This window comes from Linepithema humile, chromosome 6 (genome assembly GCF_040581485.1).
Source record: "Linepithema humile isolate Giens D197 chromosome 6, Lhum_UNIL_v1.0, whole genome shotgun sequence".
Taxonomy (NCBI): domain Eukaryota; kingdom Metazoa; phylum Arthropoda; class Insecta; order Hymenoptera; family Formicidae; genus Linepithema; species Linepithema humile.
Genome location: NC_090133.1, coordinates 8,326,365 through 8,344,861, shown reverse-complemented (window position 1 = coordinate 8,344,861; position 18,497 = coordinate 8,326,365). Strand labels below are relative to the sequence as shown.

Genomic DNA, 18,497 nt, shown 5'->3' with positions numbered 1-18,497 from the left:
TATGTCAAGTTATAAGATGATAAATCATGACCCATCTTTTATCTTCTTCCTTTTTCGTCGTCCTTATTCCCGATGTCTTTAGACAGAAAAGGCCTCGCGCGCGGTTTCACGTCCGACGTAAGAGTCGCGGGCGAAGGGGAGCGTCGAGGCGCCGGCGCTAGCTATTGATTCTCTTGGATACCGTGATTTCAAAAGTTACTATCACCAGCACACACTGGGGTGCCACCAGTGGCGAACCGCTCCTCGATCGCGGACAAGGTCCTCGCGCGTTTTTCTCCTTTGGTCCCGGCAGGTCGGTAAGGATTCCGCTTCTTCGCTTTTCGTTCGCGATAGAAACGCAAACGATCGGGACTTTTCGGACATTCCTCGCTCGCGCGACGAACGTTTGTAAACGTTCTAATCAAGCGGTCGCGAGGGAATTCGGGGTTTCTATGTCAATCGCGGATACGTACGTCCGAACGAAGTGAAGGTTCTCGCGTGCGAGGGCGTACATATTCGTCCGATTAAAACGGAGGTTTCTGCCACATATATGTCGAGATGTATACATATTTATTTGAATCCTTTTCTCTCACAGGTGTACACGATTGTATTCAATAAAATTCGGATTGGTGCGCGACAATGTGCACTTACGTCAAAGTAAAAATCAATTTCTAGTAAAGTTTTCAATCGATTTTTTCCGTATATACATATAAGAGATATATACGTAAGTTTACGTAAGAAGGACACGTGTATTTTGGAAATATATGTCATTGGAAATATACGTCAGGATACTCATGCCGAGCTAATGCACACACCGTCGATATAAATTTTGTATATTTATGAGAATATCGCACGCACACATGAACTTCTTATGGAGTTTCCAACTGATAAATTCAAACAGATCAATCTAATCAAATTAAATACGTGCGAATTCACGTTACGATAATCAAATATAGCGCACTGGCGCGCTGTGACATTTGATATAAATTTATAATTTTAACGATTAAACATATGTTTATATGTATTGATGTGATATTTCTTTCTCTTATCCTTAGAAAAATTAATAAGCTTCGATCTCCTCTTTTCAACAGGATGGAGCGTCTGGATCTTTTTGTTTGATCAAGAGATTGGATTTGAGAGGGATTTAAACGAAAAAGGAAAAAGATATGGCGAACACGGCTCATCTCGTTCGTCGACAAAGCTCCCGCGACCTCAAGCCCCAGAAAAGCGTCGATAAGCTTGAGATGAAAGAAATGCGTGGTAGATTAGTGGTGGATAATCGAAAGAACGTCGCCACTGCCAATTACGGGGCCACGAACGCGGCCTTCGAAGATACCAGTCCTAGCAAGGTACTTGTCTATCTTTTCCCGCGCGACTTTGAATTTCACTGATTTCTGTCCGTAGAGCAAAACGGGAAACGGCCCGGGTCCTGGCAGCAACGACGGCAAGACTTTCAAGCCGGAAGCGGGCGAGGACGAGCGTGAAAATTGGGATAGCAAGCTCACTTTCCTCCTGGCAACCGTAGGATACGCAGTGGGCCTTGGAAATGTCTGGCGGTTCCCCTATCTGGCCCAGAAAAACGGCGGAGGTGCGTTTGCTTCGGAATCTCTTGGAATTTTTGTTTTTTTTTTGCGCCTATAAGCACGATTTCTAACTGTCCACAGGCGCTTTTCTAATCCCTTACTTCGTGATGCTGGCCATCGAGGGTATTCCTATATTTTATCTGGAATTGGCAATCGGTCAGCGGCTGAGAAAAGGCGCCATTGGAGTGTGGAATCAGGTGAATGGAATAAAAAAAAAAAATGCATGTATCTAATTTACGAATAGATCGATGCGAAGATTTGCTGATGAGTTTTCTATTGAATCCCTCCGGAAAGGTGTCACCGTACATGGGCGGTATTGGAATCAGCAGCGCCATAGTTTCCTTCAACGTGGCTCTGTATTACAACACCATTATCGCCTGGTGTCTATTTTACTTCGTTCAGGTAAGAAATCGCCCGTTCAATTCGCGCCTCGTCTCCCTGCATCGCGTCCGCTCAAAGAAAATCTCTAAATCTGTTTGAAGAGTTTCCAATCGCAGTTACCTTGGGCGGAGTGTCCCAATAGGTACTTTCAAAATGGATCTTACGCGCCTGAACCCGAATGTCTGGTAACGCTGTAGTTTACACTAAATACAAAACTATCTCACCGTGCGTGCGTGCGTGCGCGCGCGCGCGCGTTAAATTTTTCACTGTGTGTAACGCGAGAATCGGTCAACAGGTCAGTAGCCCGACGCAATATTTCTGGTATCGAACCACCCTGATGATATCCAAAGACATCAACACGCCGGAAGTGTTCAACTGGAAGATCGCTTTGGCACTGATTATCGCCTGGATCCTCGTCTACATGTGCATGATCAAGGGTATCGCATCCTCGGGCAAAGTACGGGAGGCTCCTTAAATTAAAAATTGAATTGCTAAATGAAAAAAAATTAATAAAATCGTGATAAGAGAAGGAGGATCAAGAGCCGACGCTGGATGCAATTGCTTCGTAAATCTTCTTTATTTAAAAGAGTTGAGCAAGCAAACGTTTCGGTCGTCAATCCGACCATCTTCAGTGCAATCTTACAAAAAGGTCTACGTAATAAAAAATAAAGAAGATTTACGAAGCAATTACATCCAGCGTCGGCTCTTGATCCCCTTCTCTTATCACGATTTTATTAATTATCGAGAGCCTTTAAACAATTATCGAAAAGATGAAATTATTAAATGAAATTAGAAAAGTGGTTCTGCACCTTTAAATGATAATTCTGATTTCCTCAGGTCGTGTACGTAACCGCTACGTTCCCGTACATCGTTTTGATCATTTTCTTCTTCCGAGGCGTGACATTGACGGGCATGTCGGACGGTCTGCGGCATCTCTTCACGCCGAAGGTGCGTTTTCTTTTACGCCACAGTTATCCTAATCCCAGCAAACACAGAATATTGCAGTAACATTGCGGCAATGTTGCAACATTGTAGCAACATTACAGCAATATTGCAACATTGCCACAATGTTGCTGCAATGTTCTGTGTTTGCTGGGATGAATATTAAATAATTAATAATTAATAAAATTTAAATACGACTTGCTTCTGCGCTTCAGTGGTGGACGTTGACCGATCCGGTGGTCTGGTTAGAGGCTGGAACGCAAATCTTCTTCTCGCTGGGCCTAGCTTTCGGCGGTCTGATAGCGTTCTCCTCCTACAATCCGGTGAACAACAATTGCTACCGCGATGCTATCATGGTCAGTCTGACGAATTGCTTCACATCCATGTTCGCGGGAATCGTCGTCTTCTCGATTATAGGTGCGTGTGACTTCCCCTCTGGAAATTTCTCATTCTTGAACCTCTGATTTCGCGCGAACAGGATTCAAAGCCACTATGGTTTACGAGCAATGCCTGTCGGAAAGAAATAGCACGTTAGTGAGTATATTTGGCCAGGACAATATACCTGAAATAATTCCGATTCCCGGCACGCTGTTGAATATCACGAACAGCAATAGATCGCTGGAGAATTTGATCATGCCGGAGTTGCCCGAGTGCGATTTGGAAAAGGAATTGGATAATGTGAGTGCGAAAGTTGTCGGCTAAGCTGTTGCCCATGTAAATTACGAATAATAATAACCGTGGACGATTGCAGTCAGCGTCGGGCACAGGCTTGGCGTTTATCATATTCACAGAGGCAATAAATCAGTTTCCCGGCGCTCAATTCTGGTCGATACTGTTCTTCCTGATGCTGTTCACGCTGGGAATCGATTCTCAGTTCGGCACTCTGGAGGGTGTCGTCACTAGTATTGTTGATATGAAGCTCTTCCCGAACTTGAGGAAGGAAATTTTGACAGGTAAAAATTACAGCGATGAGAAGAATATTGCCTCGCCCTGATGGAAATATTTTTCTGGAAATTTAACGAAATTTTGCTGAAATGTATTTGAAGTATTCTCTCAATTGACCCCATTAATCAATTTCATAAATATTTCAGCAATTTTGCATTAAACAGTAACAGTTTTCAGTTTAATTCAGTAAATTTCATAATGATAATTATCTCAAAACTCTTTTATTACTTGTATCAGCAGTATATTTTAACTTTCCTCATATTTCATAGTATTACATTAAATTTTTATACGGAAAATTATGATTTACTTTGAAATATATTCAGTAATTTTTCAAAAACTTTTATTTTACTTTTCATTGATTTCATAGTACTTTCAGCAAAATATTTCCATCAGGACGGGCAAGGGCTTTACACGAGTCTACAAGAATAAATTCGATTTTTGCACGCAGGTGTGATTTGTTTGGTGTGCTGCGTAATCTCCATGGCCTTCGCCCATGGCGCTGGCAGTTACGTCTTCGTGTTGTTCGATAACTTCAGCGGAAATTTTCCGCTGCTCATAATCGCGTTCTTCGAATGTATAGGAGTGTCTTATGTCTATGGTTTGAAAAGGTGAGCGTGGAAAGCACTACTTGCAGCCTTGGGATTTTAGATTGAAAGTATACGTATTGATGCATTGCGGCGCCCGCAGATTCGCTGACGACATCGAACTGATGACCGGCAATCGGCCTGGCCTCTATTGGCTAATATGTTGGAAGTATCTCAGTCCGTTGGCAATGTTGAGCATCCTGATCGCGTCCTTTGTCGAGATATTTTTCGAAGGAAGCGGTTATCCGGCCTGGGTGACGAGTAAAGGTGTCACCGAGAAACACGATTGGCCTATCTGGGCGCTAGTTCTCATCGCTATTCTCATTCTCACTTCCGTTCTGTGGATACCTGCAGTCGCGATTTGCAGGTTGGCATTGATCTTAATTTTATCCGACAATCATCGTGGTTTTGTTTTTTCACGCGTGTTTTACGCCAATCGATTCCTTTCAGATACTTTGGAATCCTCATCATTGATGACAACGAAAAGGCCTGGTTCCCCGCGGCGGATCTGAAGGAATTTCACGGAATCGTGCCGCACGAAGTGACAGCGGCCGAAACATTGCTATTTTGCATCAGAAGTGACGGCTCCGAAGGACTATGCTGTCCTACAGGTGGTCCCAGCGACGACGAGGACGAGAATCTCACCTAGGATCGATCTCGATCGCGACGCGCGTTTCCACGGATCATCTCGCTTCGAGAAACGCTCCACTTCATTCTGTGACGACTGTTGCTGCTTGATCGGAAGTGGCTGCCATTTAATTTGGTGAACTTGGTCGAATTGTAGTCAGCGCATCCGCGTGGTAGGATCTTGTATTGTGTCAATTAACGTTAAAGCTTCGACGGTAGAAGTCGTTTCTTCATGGTGCAAAAGACGGAGGTACATTCCTGAAAAGTAAAAAAAAAAAAGCATTTTCTTTCAACTATTTTCAACAATTATTAGTCGTTAGAGTCAGAGTTTTTTCTTCGCACGTTTGACAATTCTCTAATTAAAGTATTTAAGTATCTGGTAACATAGGTAAGAACATATAAGTATTGAGAACATTCCAAGTATCTGAGTGTATCTCCGACTGAAAGACATAAGCCGTTTGCAATCTTGTTTGTGAGTTTCTTAAATAACGTTACTATGCGAAATAGCTTCCGAAGCTTCGCGGATAATAAAAGAATATTAGGCAACCATTTGCACAAACAGTTTTTCGAATGAACGGCACAATCGCGCGTCGTATTGACGGAAACGAGAGGTAATCATTTGCGGAAAGATTGCCTGTTACGCGTTAACAATGAAACATTTATTCTTTAGCGATTGCGATTAACATGAAACTTAAATAAGATTAGCGGTAGGAGCCGTCCAGTGGACTTGGGTGAGTGTACCCGAAACGTTGTTTTTAGGTAGGTAGCCTTCGATCACAGCATTCGGATCCTTAGATCTATGGATATTTGAAGATTCAACACTTTGAGAATCAATGGATCTAAAGAGACCTAATGAGATATGAATACTTTAAGAACGTATAAGATAAAAATATCCAGGTACTTACGAGCATATAAAGATCCGTAGGGATCTAAGAATTCAAATATATCAAGATATGTAAATGTCAAAAAGGATTGTGAGATTCTCCCTCAAAGATCTAAGGATCCAGAAATCCACGCCTGAATTACGTGGGTTGATAATGTGACAATAATGAATTCTTTTAGCATAAAGAAGAGAAAATTGATGACAATAATTGGACTAAATCAATGCTTGACAATAATATTAACGTTGCGCAGCATGCGATACACGTACAAGCCTGGGAAAATCGATAGGTAATTGATTCGGCCGATAGAACCGGTTTCTTCGGACGAAGAGAGACTATTATCCAGGCCGTGTAGATTAATCAATTAATTAGTTTCACGTAGGTCAATTATTCTAATTTCAATCGTGCTGTGCGTGTTCAAATTCGACCTGACGTGAAAAGTGTAGTATAAAAAAATAAATGATAGACAATATATATATATATATTGAAGTAATGCATCATAGTATTTGATTAAAAAGAAAAAGGAAACTTAGAATTCAGGTCGAAATTGAACATCGAAGGTGTCTTTAAACATTCTATGGAACCTTCCTGTTCGCACTTCTTTGCGACACTGTTCAGATGACCTGATATCTTCCAGTGATATTTTCTCCAGTTAACTCTTTGCACTTTGAATAACTTTCTGTGCTGAATTAAGGAACAGAATATTATTTTATACATTTATCCTTATCATACTTCCAATTACATTCCAGCAGAATAATTTATAGCAATAACGAGTTTCGCATACATCACTCATTACAAATGATTGATACAAATCTCGATGCAGATAATTAATGAGATTTGGTTGCTTTATATATTGAATATTCTAGTGCAGAGAGTTAATGAATTAATGACTACATAATCGGTTGTGGAGTATTCGCCTAAAACGTACAAATATTAATGCCGACAATAAGTAGAATTTCGTTCTTCCGAGTTATTTAGTAAATTATTATATTAGCGAAGATAAGCAGCAGAAACATAAACTGCATTAGCAATGGTTAAGCGACTAATTACATAAACAATGACGATAGAAGTCATCGATTAAGTAATGCCGGAAATCGTCGACTAATTAATGACGAAAGACAAATCATATCTTGATATCATATCATTTGTTACAACGTATGTACTAGTTTTTTATCTCATATACTCGCTCGATCTCCTTTCCGAAATCTTTTGGAAGTGAAAGAACTTCATTGAAGATTGTTTTTGCTTTTTTTAAAGTCAATATCGTATATTTTTCTGACTAAACTTGACAATTTTTTTCAACTTCTTTAAATTTTAATTCTTTAAAACATAGTCAACAATTAGGAATTTAATTAAAGAATGATAAAAAAAGGGGGGGATATGTCGCAGCAGCACATTATCACAATGACTGCTGTGAATCATCATTAAGGCTACAAAAAGTGATCTATCTTATCAAGGTTTTGTTAATCATATATTCTGGATGTAGCTTGCGCAATAATTCAAAATAATATACCGATAACGGACGGATAATAATTATTATTATTATGTATGATTGCGATGATTGCGATATATATATATACAAATAATATTGCGTATACGTAAAACTGTACATATATATACATACACATATGAATATATTGTTGTCAGTTGAATGTTAAAATAAATACCTTGAGTGGATATAAGCTCTTCTTTACTACTCACACATTAAAAATAGAAAAAAATTCTTTCAATAATGAAACAAGAGAAATATAAGCAATTCTGATGATAAAATAAATAATTTATTGTTTATGGTAGAACAAGAAGTTTACATACTACATACGAGCATTTGTTATCCTATGTTTTCTCTTCGAACCATTGTGCTAGAACTTTCAATCAACTTTTGAGCTTTTATATTTAACTTTATTTCAAAGTTCTAATTTAACAAGCTTGTTTATTAAATGCAATTGTAACGAAAATGAGAATTTTATCAATCAAAAGTTATAGATACTTAAAAAAATAATACATCTATACACTAATTATAATAATACAAGATACTAAGAACTTGTATATTATTTATATGAATCTTTTTTTATCATTTTAATGTATTGAATTTGCTCCTGAGATTATGCCGACTAATAACAGAACACGCTGTACATATAGCACTTACGGAAGTGATATATTTTTTTTACATGATTTATGTAACGCTAATTAATGTTATGCTAATTAATTACAACTGGCGTACTTACGCTAGATCCGCAGGATCTGATAACAATAGCATTCCGCATCTTTTACATGGCGTGTTTCAGAAAAATATTTAACGGTAACAAAATACTTAATTCTTTACATGTACTATCTTACATTTTTGAGATTTCTCCTTTTAGGTATCCTCCTCCTGTCATCAATAATCGAATTCCCTCTTCTGTCGTCAAAAATCGTTCTCGGGTCAACTTAAATCTATGGCAGTAAACTACGCATTGACATCAATAATGCAAGGCCCATTCGTTCTCCTGCAAGAAGGTGTCGACCACTTCTTTCATCGCCAAGTTTGGAATCAGCTGATCCTGCGTCAAACGCACGCGTGTGACTGGATCGAAATGACCAACCCGTTGAAGATGTTCCTCGATGTCCTTTCGCTCGTATGTGATACCGCTCGGTGTGATCACCGGCTCTTGCAGAATCTCGAAGCTGATCTTACCACACAAGTAGTCGGGCACTTCTCTTTTCTGTGAGCAAGTAATACTTGCAAGTATTAACAGAATTATATAAACTCAGGTAATTGTTTTTAAGAACAAAAAAGAAACAAACCTTTCTCCTTTCATCAACTTTAGCGAAGAGATCATTCAGTCGCGATACGCAGGTATCTCTCTTCTCCTCAATCTCTTCCTTGTTCCTGGCAAACTCGGCTGAACTAGCTTCTGCATCGGAATCTTTTGGCGGCTCCTGTTCTTGCAAAGCTGTTAAGTTGCGTTTTGCATCATCTATGATCAGCTGACTCAGATAAGTCTGCAGCTCGATATCCTGTGCGATCCTCTGTTCCTCCCTTATTTGGAAGCGACGTTTACGAGCTTGTCGCAATACACTAGTGATATCGTCACCGTAATTCAGTTTTTGCTCTTTTGCTAAGTCCACAGCTATGTCGTTGAAAATTTGGTATTAAACATTTTGTATTATAAAGTCAAGCATTTCACAATAATTACATTAGTCTACTTTATTGTGTACCTCTTTGTAAATGCTTCACCGCTTCATCAAAAAGTTCCAATTCCAATAAGGCGAGTCCTAGGAAGAAGTGACCTTTCATCAGACACGGATCTATATCTAAGGCCCGTCTGCAGTCCTTGCACACCGATTCCCACTGTTTCATCTTCAAATGACACAGTGCCCGATTTGTAAAATATAACGCTTGATCTGGATTTTTTATCTGCAATAAAAACGGCGTAATAAAAATTTAAATTTCCCTCGTTTACGTCGAATTCAAACTTCAAGACACTAGAATCGTCATCTAGGAACATCGCATAATTCATGACTCAAAACAAAAAATACTTTGCTGCGCAACAATAAAGATTTTGACGCATGAAAGTGTGCAGATTTAAAATTTCGATTCACAATCGCATGGTAACATAATATAATATATAAATGTTACTCACAATCGCCTTGGTGTAACAATTAGCTGCATCTTCGTACTTATGCAGACTGAAGAGACGGTTACCCTGTTCCTTCAGCTCTTTGTCGGACAGGTTCGCGGTTGAGTACATTTTACTCATGATGCTGGCTGGTGTAACGTCGTACTACATGCACAGTCGATTAATTATTCGCGACAGAAACCGTACGAATGTGACAAAGATTATTGACACTCTTTGTCTAACCTCAAACAGACGCCTGATATCTCATCTCGGTTCCGTCGCGTCATCGATTTGGCGAGAATCGAGACTGGAAGTCGAATGCAGTTCTCAGTTTGATGCGAACGCCATCTCGAGGATGGAAGAGTCCTGTTTGATCTCGGAGCTGTCAAAATTGTGATGTCTGCACTTGTCATGTCACTAGCGAGCACGTGGCGAGCACATGGTCGAGCATATCTGTAACAAAAGAAAGATGCAGGCTGAATAATTCTGTTTTGAAGAATCAGTGACATGATTGTTTTCATTTTCTGAATTGACCACGAATAACTATATTAACGACGATTGATTCTCAAGTTTTTTTGACAGACAAAAAATTTATCCATCAGGATTTTTATCAATATGCGATGTTATATTTTCAGTTAGAATATTTCTCTGTGTGAGAACGTTCGTAGATGTAGCTTCACATTTTGCATTTACCTACGCGGGATAACAACGTTATCGAATAATGCTTTGGTAAGGGCGGTGCAAACGATAACAACATTATGTATGGATATATATTATAATGTATGCATATGTATTATGTATGGATTTTGGCGATTTAGGAAACGCTTGATTAATTACATGTTGATGTTTTACTGCGTAATCATTGCACGGCTATTTATTTTTACACATGAATTGTGTAACTGTAAAATTTGTTAATTTATTCATTTATTTAGAAAAAAAGTATGCATTATGTAAATTTTCGAAATAGACAGCGTCCGATTAAATATACATTGATATTTTACTGCACAAGCGTCGCATGGTGATTTATTGTTTATACACGAATCGTGTAACCGCAAATAATTCATTAAATTCATTACTTAATAAAAGAAATTAAAAATCTATTTTTTAAATATTTTAATCCACAAATTGAAATATTTATGATTTTTATATAAACATCACGATATGTCGGAGAGTTGAAAATGATTCCAGGGACAGTATTTAAAGCATTTTTCAAAAACAATTTAAGAATTGAGAAGATTTCAACACGACACTGATAAAAGTATTACTCTCGTCCTCTAAATTCTCTTATTTTCTAGACGAGTCGTCGTGAAATACGGTAACATGTAAATAAATATATCGTCATCCTTCGACATTCATATGGTTTTCGCGTATAATAGAATTCACGGTATTATAATATCGAACACGATGTATCATACGGAAGGCGGGTGCATCTATTCGACGTTCGATATCGCGTCTCGGGGACTCGTCGGCGTAATTTGTCAGCCATTCAGTTTGATAACAATATGGATCGGATATCTACATAGTAGCGGAGGCCCGTGAGACTCGAAACTTCGTAGCGTGGCTGACTGGGGGGTTGTGACCCAGTTTGTGTGTTCCAGGCTTCAATTCCGTATTCTTCTCCGTGCAGGAATAGAAGTTTTGCCCGTTTCCGCCACGGTTTCTCGGCGACAAATTGTAATTAGAAGTAGTAGCCGCGTTTGGTCGAGCTGTTGACGAAATTCGCGGATTAGTCGAACTCATCTCAACTGCTCCCTTGACCGACCGTCTTCGTACGTAGAGAAATCCAGCTGGTGCAAGCGCGATAGGGTGGCCGGAGAAACTGCCAAGATTTATTAGACATTCGAATTAGTTCACGCGCTATTAATCCCGGATTTCACGACGACGGCTCGTTCATCGGTCTAGGCCTGATCTGGCCGTCATCAGGACTAACCATTGACCGCCCTTATCATTACGGCTAGTCTGAAGGCTATTAAGTGTAATCGATTTAGATTACGACGAATTATAGCGTGGATCAGATCTTCCTGCAAACAGTTGCTTCGCGAGTTTAACGCGCGACGCTGTTTAGAAAAATCCTATTGCAAAGGACGAAAAACGATTTTAGAAAAATATTTACAACAGTACTGCCTTGATGCGAGCAGCCGGAAAGATATTCGATATCAGAAAAACTCGAGTGCGTTTTTTTATCGATTCGCTGAATGATGAAGCAAAGGGTATTGCATGTACCGAAGGCCAAGTCGAATCGCTCAAAAAATTGTTCAGTATAATTTTTGCGAATTTTAATCATCTCTCTTTTTTTTTTTAGTTTATTACAACCTTTCATTCTTGGAAAATCCAAGAAGCTGGAATGCTTGCCTACTAAATCTGAATCTCAGCGTGCTTTACAATTTTGTTTTGCAATTTGCAAATCTCGGCATGTTCGTAATTACACACCGCTTCACCGTACACTCAAAAGCCTATCCGCTTGAAAACCAGCCTCGTATAACGACACGCGTGTCGTTAAACGAGAAATCAGGGTCGTTGGGGTCGCATGCGATGTGAACAAGCGCCGGCCGTATATCAACATACGTCGAAGGAGGAGGCGGTGTCGGAAAGGATTCGACCATACGATGCGATTACGGCAAAATTACTCAATCCGATGGTAATCTGGCGAATTACACCTCGAAAGTAACGGTCCACCGAAAGCATTCGTGCGGGTGTGCGCTCGACGGGCACAGAGGCCTGCGGGAGGTTAAAGAAGGGCCCGGCGAGACGAGGTATGCTTTGCGCTCACGCTATGGCGCACATAAATATCCCCCTTCGGCGAGCCATACATCCGCGCGCGAGGCATCCGCGTGGTGCACAGGGGGCCGCATATAAGAGCACATATAGGCGTTATGTATGCGCCACACACGCAGCTGGGCTGTATTATCATTTCTTACGGTCTCCAGACACGCCAGCCAGCCAGTCAGCCAGCCAGCCGGTCTAGGCTTGATTTTCGCCCCTGCGCCGCATTTCCTAATGCCGGAATTTCGTATAAAGGGGTAGTAGCCGACGCATGCGGGGCGGCGATGCACGCGCGTTATTATTCGTACCCGCCCGGGGTAACGTGCATGCATTCTCCTAATGTGCCTTTCTCGTCAACGTATGCGATAAGAAACACACTCGTGACGGATATTTCTTCTATTTTCGCTTATTCTTATCTCGATCACTCGGACGAATTTTGCTCCGCAAAAACTTGCGACAGTAAAATATTCATTTTCATCGTATTTAATGTTTGATATTAATTATTAATATTTATTTTATTACAATCGATTTGCTGTTTGATAAATTTAAACTTGACATTTCTCATTTTGCTTGCATAATTTGAATCAGATTCGGAAGTGTTATTTTTAATTGCTTGTAATTTCTAAATGTGTTGATATTTATATAACAAAAAGCAGCATAATTTTTTACTCTATTAAGAAAATGAGTTATTCTAATTTAAGTGGGGCCGTCGATCGATCGGCTGATACATTGGAGAAAACTCAACGCGCTACCGAAACCTTTCGATGTTGGACGCATGTGAATATATAGATTTTCTTCTTACGGCGGGGAAAGGAATTGATATTCAAGGCGGGTGGATGCATTCGCATCTCCACGGAAGGAGTCTTATGCGAGATATACCTACGCGGTGTCGTATATGTTGAGAATATTCTAATTTAATATCAAGACCTGTCCGCTTTCGAAGCTTCAAGTGCCAATCGAGATTTCCTTACGACTCGCGAACATTTCACATTCTATTAACTTCTCATCGATTTTCTCTTTGCGCGTCTGCTTTCCTTTTATGTATTCCCCTTTATTAATATCTTATAACAGATAAATATCGTGCGTTCGCGTGGATATCATTCAGCGCGTTGTGCGTTGTCATTGATGTTCCGCGATATTCGTCATAAGAGTTCGCATTGACGAACACAATTTCTCATTAAGCGAGACAGAACGATGCTCAAATTCTCATTCGCAGTGTAATACTCAATAAATAATTTAATTTACACCAGTTGAATGCCCGGCAGAAAGCCGATATATTAATCGGATTAGTGAAAATTGACGAAGCACCGCAGACAGATTGATTTCTATCGGTAATTGCTTTCGCATTGCCATGTAATTGATATGTAAGTTCGCAACTCCATAAAATATAATAAATACATGTGCGCGAATAAAATGAGGATGTTTAGTAAGTTTTTATTTTTATATGGAACAGTCGAAAGCTCCGTTAATTCGACGCAAAAATACAATTTCTCCAAAAGAGGGAACATCTTTTATATAATAAAAAAAAAACTATATTCTTGCTAATATAAGGATTATTATTCATTTGTTACATTGATGTTAATCGCGCGGAAGCTGTATATTTGAAAATCAATAAATATTTGTATTATGAAGCAGATTTTTCTTGCCGTTTGGGGTTTGTTGTATAATTGTTTCCTGTTTTGTGCAGCGATATATCTGCAAGTTGAGCTGGATTTATAAAATTGCGTAGGGATACACGGTTACTCTGCTGTTGATTTGATATTTCAGTTTAATACCTGAATGCATCGGTTTCGTCAAATCGGCGGGGCACATCACAAGTGGAATATCAACAATCGTTTTCATCGGCGAATGGAAATATCTACCATACTCACATATAACGGTATAGATTTATTCAATAGACAAGGGATATTTAATAGAACGATCAAAGCCATTCCGCTGCAAAGCTGGTCATGCTCTTTGATTGTTGCTCTGGAACGTATCGATATAGATATGAATTTCATCGCGTAAAATAGAAAAACCGAACGCGTTCAATCGAGAGTTACTATTACCTTATGTTGCTGTCAGTGAAATTGCATGTGTAATTTTTCGAAAATAATCAACTATAGATTTGCTAACTATCGGGCAGAAAATGGGCGTTCAAAATACACATGTCATATAGAAGTTTAAAATAACAACCGGAATAATAGCTGAAACGTAAATTTTAAATAATAATTTTAAAACAGAATGTAATGTTTAAAGTAACACGATATTGCAAGATAATGCCTCCTACGCGGTAATTTATATGTTGAAAAATAATCCCTTTCACCCCCCACAAGCGTATCTGTGCCGCGTTTCGATTCCTTCAATTGGCCATTTTGCGACGAGTGTAATTAACGGTAAAGACGAGTCGATATACTTATTCACGGCGGAAGAAGAAGGATTCTATTGCGACGACGCAACACTACGCGGACAGCGAATTCCGCTCGTCACGCTTGTCACGACATCGAGCTACTTACTCGACTTGTATAATTATTCGATACTCGAACCGCCGTTGTCGGCGACGAGAACTTAGCGATTCCACGGGGAGTGCGCGTGTTGTGCATTGCCTGGGGTAAAATTTCTTGACGGTTCGAAGAGACGAGGGCCGCTACTGAATATCAATGCGGAGAAGCCTGTCGCACCGGTCGCTGTCCGGGAAAGCGGACCAATCGATTGCCGAGCAGGTTGTTTCGAGGACGACATGGTATCCTCGCTAAAGTGATGGGATCCGGGCGTTCCACCCTCCGCGACGTTTATCCCCCTCGGGTTTTCAAAACGCAATTCACGATGGACGCTTTGCGCAAGATTATGCAAGCGCAAAAACAATCAGAGCGGTGAATTTCCTGCGCACGAGCTGATCTAGTCTCGCGAAAGTGGATAGAAGTTAACATTTTTATATAATTATGCAATGTTGTAATACTTGTTTAATTTTCTACATATTCATGTCATGCTGCAATTCGTTTGTTTCGCGTTTAAATCACGTATGAAGTAGAAATTTTAATCTTTTCGTTCTTTCGGTGGAGTAGCGTCTGTGAAGTTGGCCCTTTGACTTTCCAAAGAGTGTTTTCGTTACTTTAAATGGCAGAATTCTTTCTAAAATGAACTGGGAACTCTAGAACTATTCGGGGGGCATCCAAAATTCTAACTATTTCTTTCAAGTTTCAAAAATGGGAGACCAACTTCACAGAGGTTCTATATAAGTGCTGTGTGAAAAGAAGTTTGTTATATGTAGTTGCGCAATTGTGTACAAGCTGTGTTAATCCCACTTTAAAAAAGATTATTGACTTTTGGAGCCTCTTTTCGATGTCATCGCGTTATCGATCGGTTTGTCTATCGCAAAGTTCGCATTGATGATTTTGTTTATTATCAATCATTGTTGCAGAGATTATTGCGTTCGACATTTTGTATTTTGACAGCTTTATTTCAACATTTCTGTTCGACAAGCTTAAAGTGTTTAAATAGACACAATTAAACGAATACAAAAGAACAGAAAAAAGGCGCGTGTGTATGTTCGAATCTGTTAAAACGCATATGTGTAAGTTTAATGTCCACTTTGTGTTCTTATACTGTCACATTTGGAGAGTTAATTTTATTTTTGCGATTAGTCGATGATATTTAATTGTCTGTGACAAGCCATTTTGAAGAGCACATGTAAGAAGTATCACAGTTTTAGTTTGAAGAAAAAAACTTGTTTCAATATGCTGGGACTTTTTCTTGCAATAATTAACAATTATATCAACCTGTGATGATTATATTCCGAGTGATTCCAATCTAGATAAAACCAGTTGACGAACTTCAGTGAACCGATGCTCGCTTAGTTTATTGCTGCTGATTAGATGAGCAACTGATCGTAACAATGTAAACAATTGCGTAATAGTTACATACGCCGCGTTCATTCACAAATAGTCTACGCGCGTCGAATTTTTAAAACGCTGTAACTCGGCAAAAAATTGAAAAGAGAACAAAATACCAACATGTGACAGAAACGGATTTTATATATTTCGCGTTGCGAAAGCAGATGACTAATGCTTTATCGCGATATATACATACGTGCATACTTGTATATTTATATAACGACAGTTAATAGCAACTGTTCAAACTTTCATCCTATCGCATCGAAAGGATTAAAGACATTGAAAAAGGTTTGTTGATTAAAAGCTGAAAAACAGAAAAAAAATGAAAATCAAGCAAATCAAGTGCAACTGACAATACAATAAAAAAAGTTTATAAAAATATTAAACAAGCCTACTATTTTTATACAGCAACGTTTCGATCTCTAATTTATTCTTTCAATTTAAATATATATAAACATGATTAAAATAATATGAATTGTCAACAAAGCTTGAAAAAATATTAATGAAAAATATACATTAAATTAGATTAGATGATAACTACAACAAAAATGCAACGAAAATAAATTTACATAATCAGTGGCGCACTCAGCATATTCTTTCGGGGGGGGGGGGGGGGGGTTAAAATTCACACATACGAAATGAAACAGTATGACCGGAAGTCAGGATAATTTTATATTGCACACTAAAAAATATAAAAATGTTACATCGTTTAATAAAAAATACAATTTATTTTTATAGTAGCATAATTATAAATTGATATCGAGTTTTCTTGGTCTTTCTTAAATAATCAGATTAACTGGATTGCTTAAATAATCAGAAAATTTGTCTATATATTTGGGAGAATAATATTTCGCACATCGACGTACGTCGATCCGAGTCGTATTAGAGGCGAGTCGACGGTTGATGTCAGTCTGATTATGTGTATAGTATTTGTGTATATTATTAACGAGGTCAGCGATGTTTTCGAGGAGCGATGACGATCTCGTTTTTGAGGAAGAACGATCGTTGACGAGAGAACAGCTGTAATCATCTTTTAACTCAACTTACTTGAATAAATCTACTTGTTTTAAATAACATAAATTAGTCAATAACCAAAAACAATTCCCACATATATATATATATGACTGCTAGATGTTTCTTAAGTAACTTATTTAAATCCTTTCACAATATGAATATCTTAAAGTAGATATTATATACGTTCGAACAGCAGTACAGCTGGAGAAGCTATCATAATTATTTGTATGCAAGGATATTGGCGTAAATTTTGAATTATTAAAATTGTGACTATACTTAATAACAGGCGAAAAATACAAATGTTTGAACGCATTTTATTTAACTACAGATTTTTTATTTTTTGCTGTTAAGTTAATAAAAAAATAAGGTATATTAATTAAATTGGGGGGGGGGGGGGGGGTTAAACCTTTACCCCCCATGAGTGCGCCAACTGTACATAATAAAAGAAAGAGAGAGAAAACTGCCTGCATAATATTACGTAAAAGAGAGATTAGAGAGTAAGATAAAGAGCGAAGCTAAAATTAATTTTTTATGTATTCAGATGTATCTTGCTCGTTTTAGAGTTCTAAAGAGAGAAAATATTAATATCTCAATAATTACGTGGAATTTGTGTTCAATTATCTAAACACTAACCGTTACAAGTGTGGTCGTTTACTCAACACGAGTGATGCATTAAATCAGTATTTACGCAATTGCGCGTAGAAAATGCCGGAAAATGTTAATATTCCATGCTTAAAAAAAATTCCATATTAAAAAAAAAAAAAAGGGAAAAGTGCGTCATTGAAGAAGAAAGAAGATTCTTAGTTGACACATTTTCGCAAATAGCGCACATGCATTCGATTTGATGTACAACTTTGCGCGAAAATATTTGCTCTACTAACAGCGCGACTGCGTTAAAAACAGGAGCCGCTCCGTGCAAACAATGGCAGTGCGGTACTACATCGGTATTTTTCTCTAACAAAAACGTTGAATCAGTGCAAGCAAGAGCATTTGCAGAAAAGTATGTAGAATTGCTTGGCGGGAGTAATCGCTCGCCATTAAAGGTAGCGAGTATATATACTGCGAAAAAAAAACTGCGAAGGAAATTACGATTCTCGTATGCTTCGTCGTTTTCGGTGTTCGGGTGTTCCGGTGCTTAACAACGTATTCTACATTTCCGGTATTCGAATGACGTTCGTATGTATCTAGTTTTAAACTTCTATTTCTAGTTCTAGAAAAAAAAAAACGTTTCTCGCAAAGAAAATTAATGATGTCTGAAATACAGCTAATATTTGATTGTGTTAATTAATATTGTGTCAGTAAATATTTCTGAATTAAATTGATAGAA

General features: G+C 38.6%; 2 protein-coding genes and 1 long non-coding RNA gene across 4 annotated transcripts in view; 1 reads left to right on the top strand and 2 right to left on the bottom strand.

The window, feature by feature from the left end:
- The first annotated feature begins 155 nt into the window (after window positions 1-155).
- LOC105678250 (sodium-dependent neutral amino acid transporter B(0)AT3) lies at window positions 156-7,604 on the top strand. Of its 2 annotated transcripts, none has more exons than XM_012377427.2 (14): window positions 156-292; window positions 1,071-1,328; window positions 1,384-1,567; window positions 1,644-1,759; window positions 1,857-1,964; window positions 2,045-2,128; window positions 2,239-2,400; window positions 2,781-2,891; window positions 3,101-3,302; window positions 3,364-3,563; window positions 3,637-3,838; window positions 4,279-4,438; window positions 4,518-4,781; window positions 4,865-7,604. In XM_012377427.2, the coding sequence occupies exons 2-14, from the start codon at window positions 1,146-1,148 to the stop codon at window positions 5,061-5,063; spliced, it is 2,175 nt and encodes a 724-aa protein (XP_012232850.1). In that variant the 5' UTR covers window positions 156-292; window positions 1,071-1,145; the 3' UTR covers window positions 5,064-7,604. The 2 variants fall into 2 exon arrangements, with proteins under 2 accessions (XP_012232850.1, XP_012232851.1); XM_012377428.2 differs by having other exon boundaries at window positions 182-296.
- LOC137000661 (uncharacterized) lies at window positions 2,768-4,295 on the bottom strand. The gene is made up of 4 exons (XR_010890936.1): window positions 4,180-4,295; window positions 3,622-3,892; window positions 3,088-3,395; window positions 2,768-2,919 (listed from the first exon to the last, which is right to left on the bottom strand). It is a non-coding gene; the product is annotated as an uncharacterized lncRNA (long non-coding RNA).
- Window positions 7,605-7,678: 74 nt separating the features above from the next.
- Window positions 7,679-18,497, bottom strand: part of STUB1 (STIP1 homology and U-box containing protein 1) — a 215,695-nt gene continuing 204,876 nt past the window's right edge. The window contains exons 6-9 of the mRNA XM_012377447.2: window positions 9,546-9,974; window positions 9,121-9,319; window positions 8,707-9,032; window positions 7,679-8,624 (exon numbers count right to left, since the gene is read on the bottom strand). Coding sequence (XP_012232870.1) covers window positions 8,382-8,624; window positions 8,707-9,032; window positions 9,121-9,319; window positions 9,546-9,662 — 885 coding nt within the window. The 5' untranslated portion in view covers window positions 9,663-9,974 and the 3' untranslated portion in view covers window positions 7,679-8,381. The remainder of the gene's footprint in view (window positions 8,625-8,706; window positions 9,033-9,120; window positions 9,320-9,545; window positions 9,975-18,497) is intronic.

What these genes read in the sequence shown, in the direction of transcription:
- LOC105678250 (XM_012377427.2), top strand. Translation starts at nt 1,146, where the DNA reads ATGGCGAACACGGCTCATCTCGTTCGTCGACAAAGCTCCCGCGACCTC. An exon ending in GAGGAAGGAAATTTTGACAG is followed by an intron (nt 3,839 to 4,278) that starts GTAAAAATTACA and finishes TTTTGCACGCAG; the next exon opens with GTGTGATTTGTTTGGTGTGC. An exon ending in TATGTCTATGGTTTGAAAAG is followed by an intron (nt 4,439 to 4,517) that starts GTGAGCGTGGAA and finishes CGGCGCCCGCAG; the next exon opens with ATTCGCTGACGACATCGAAC.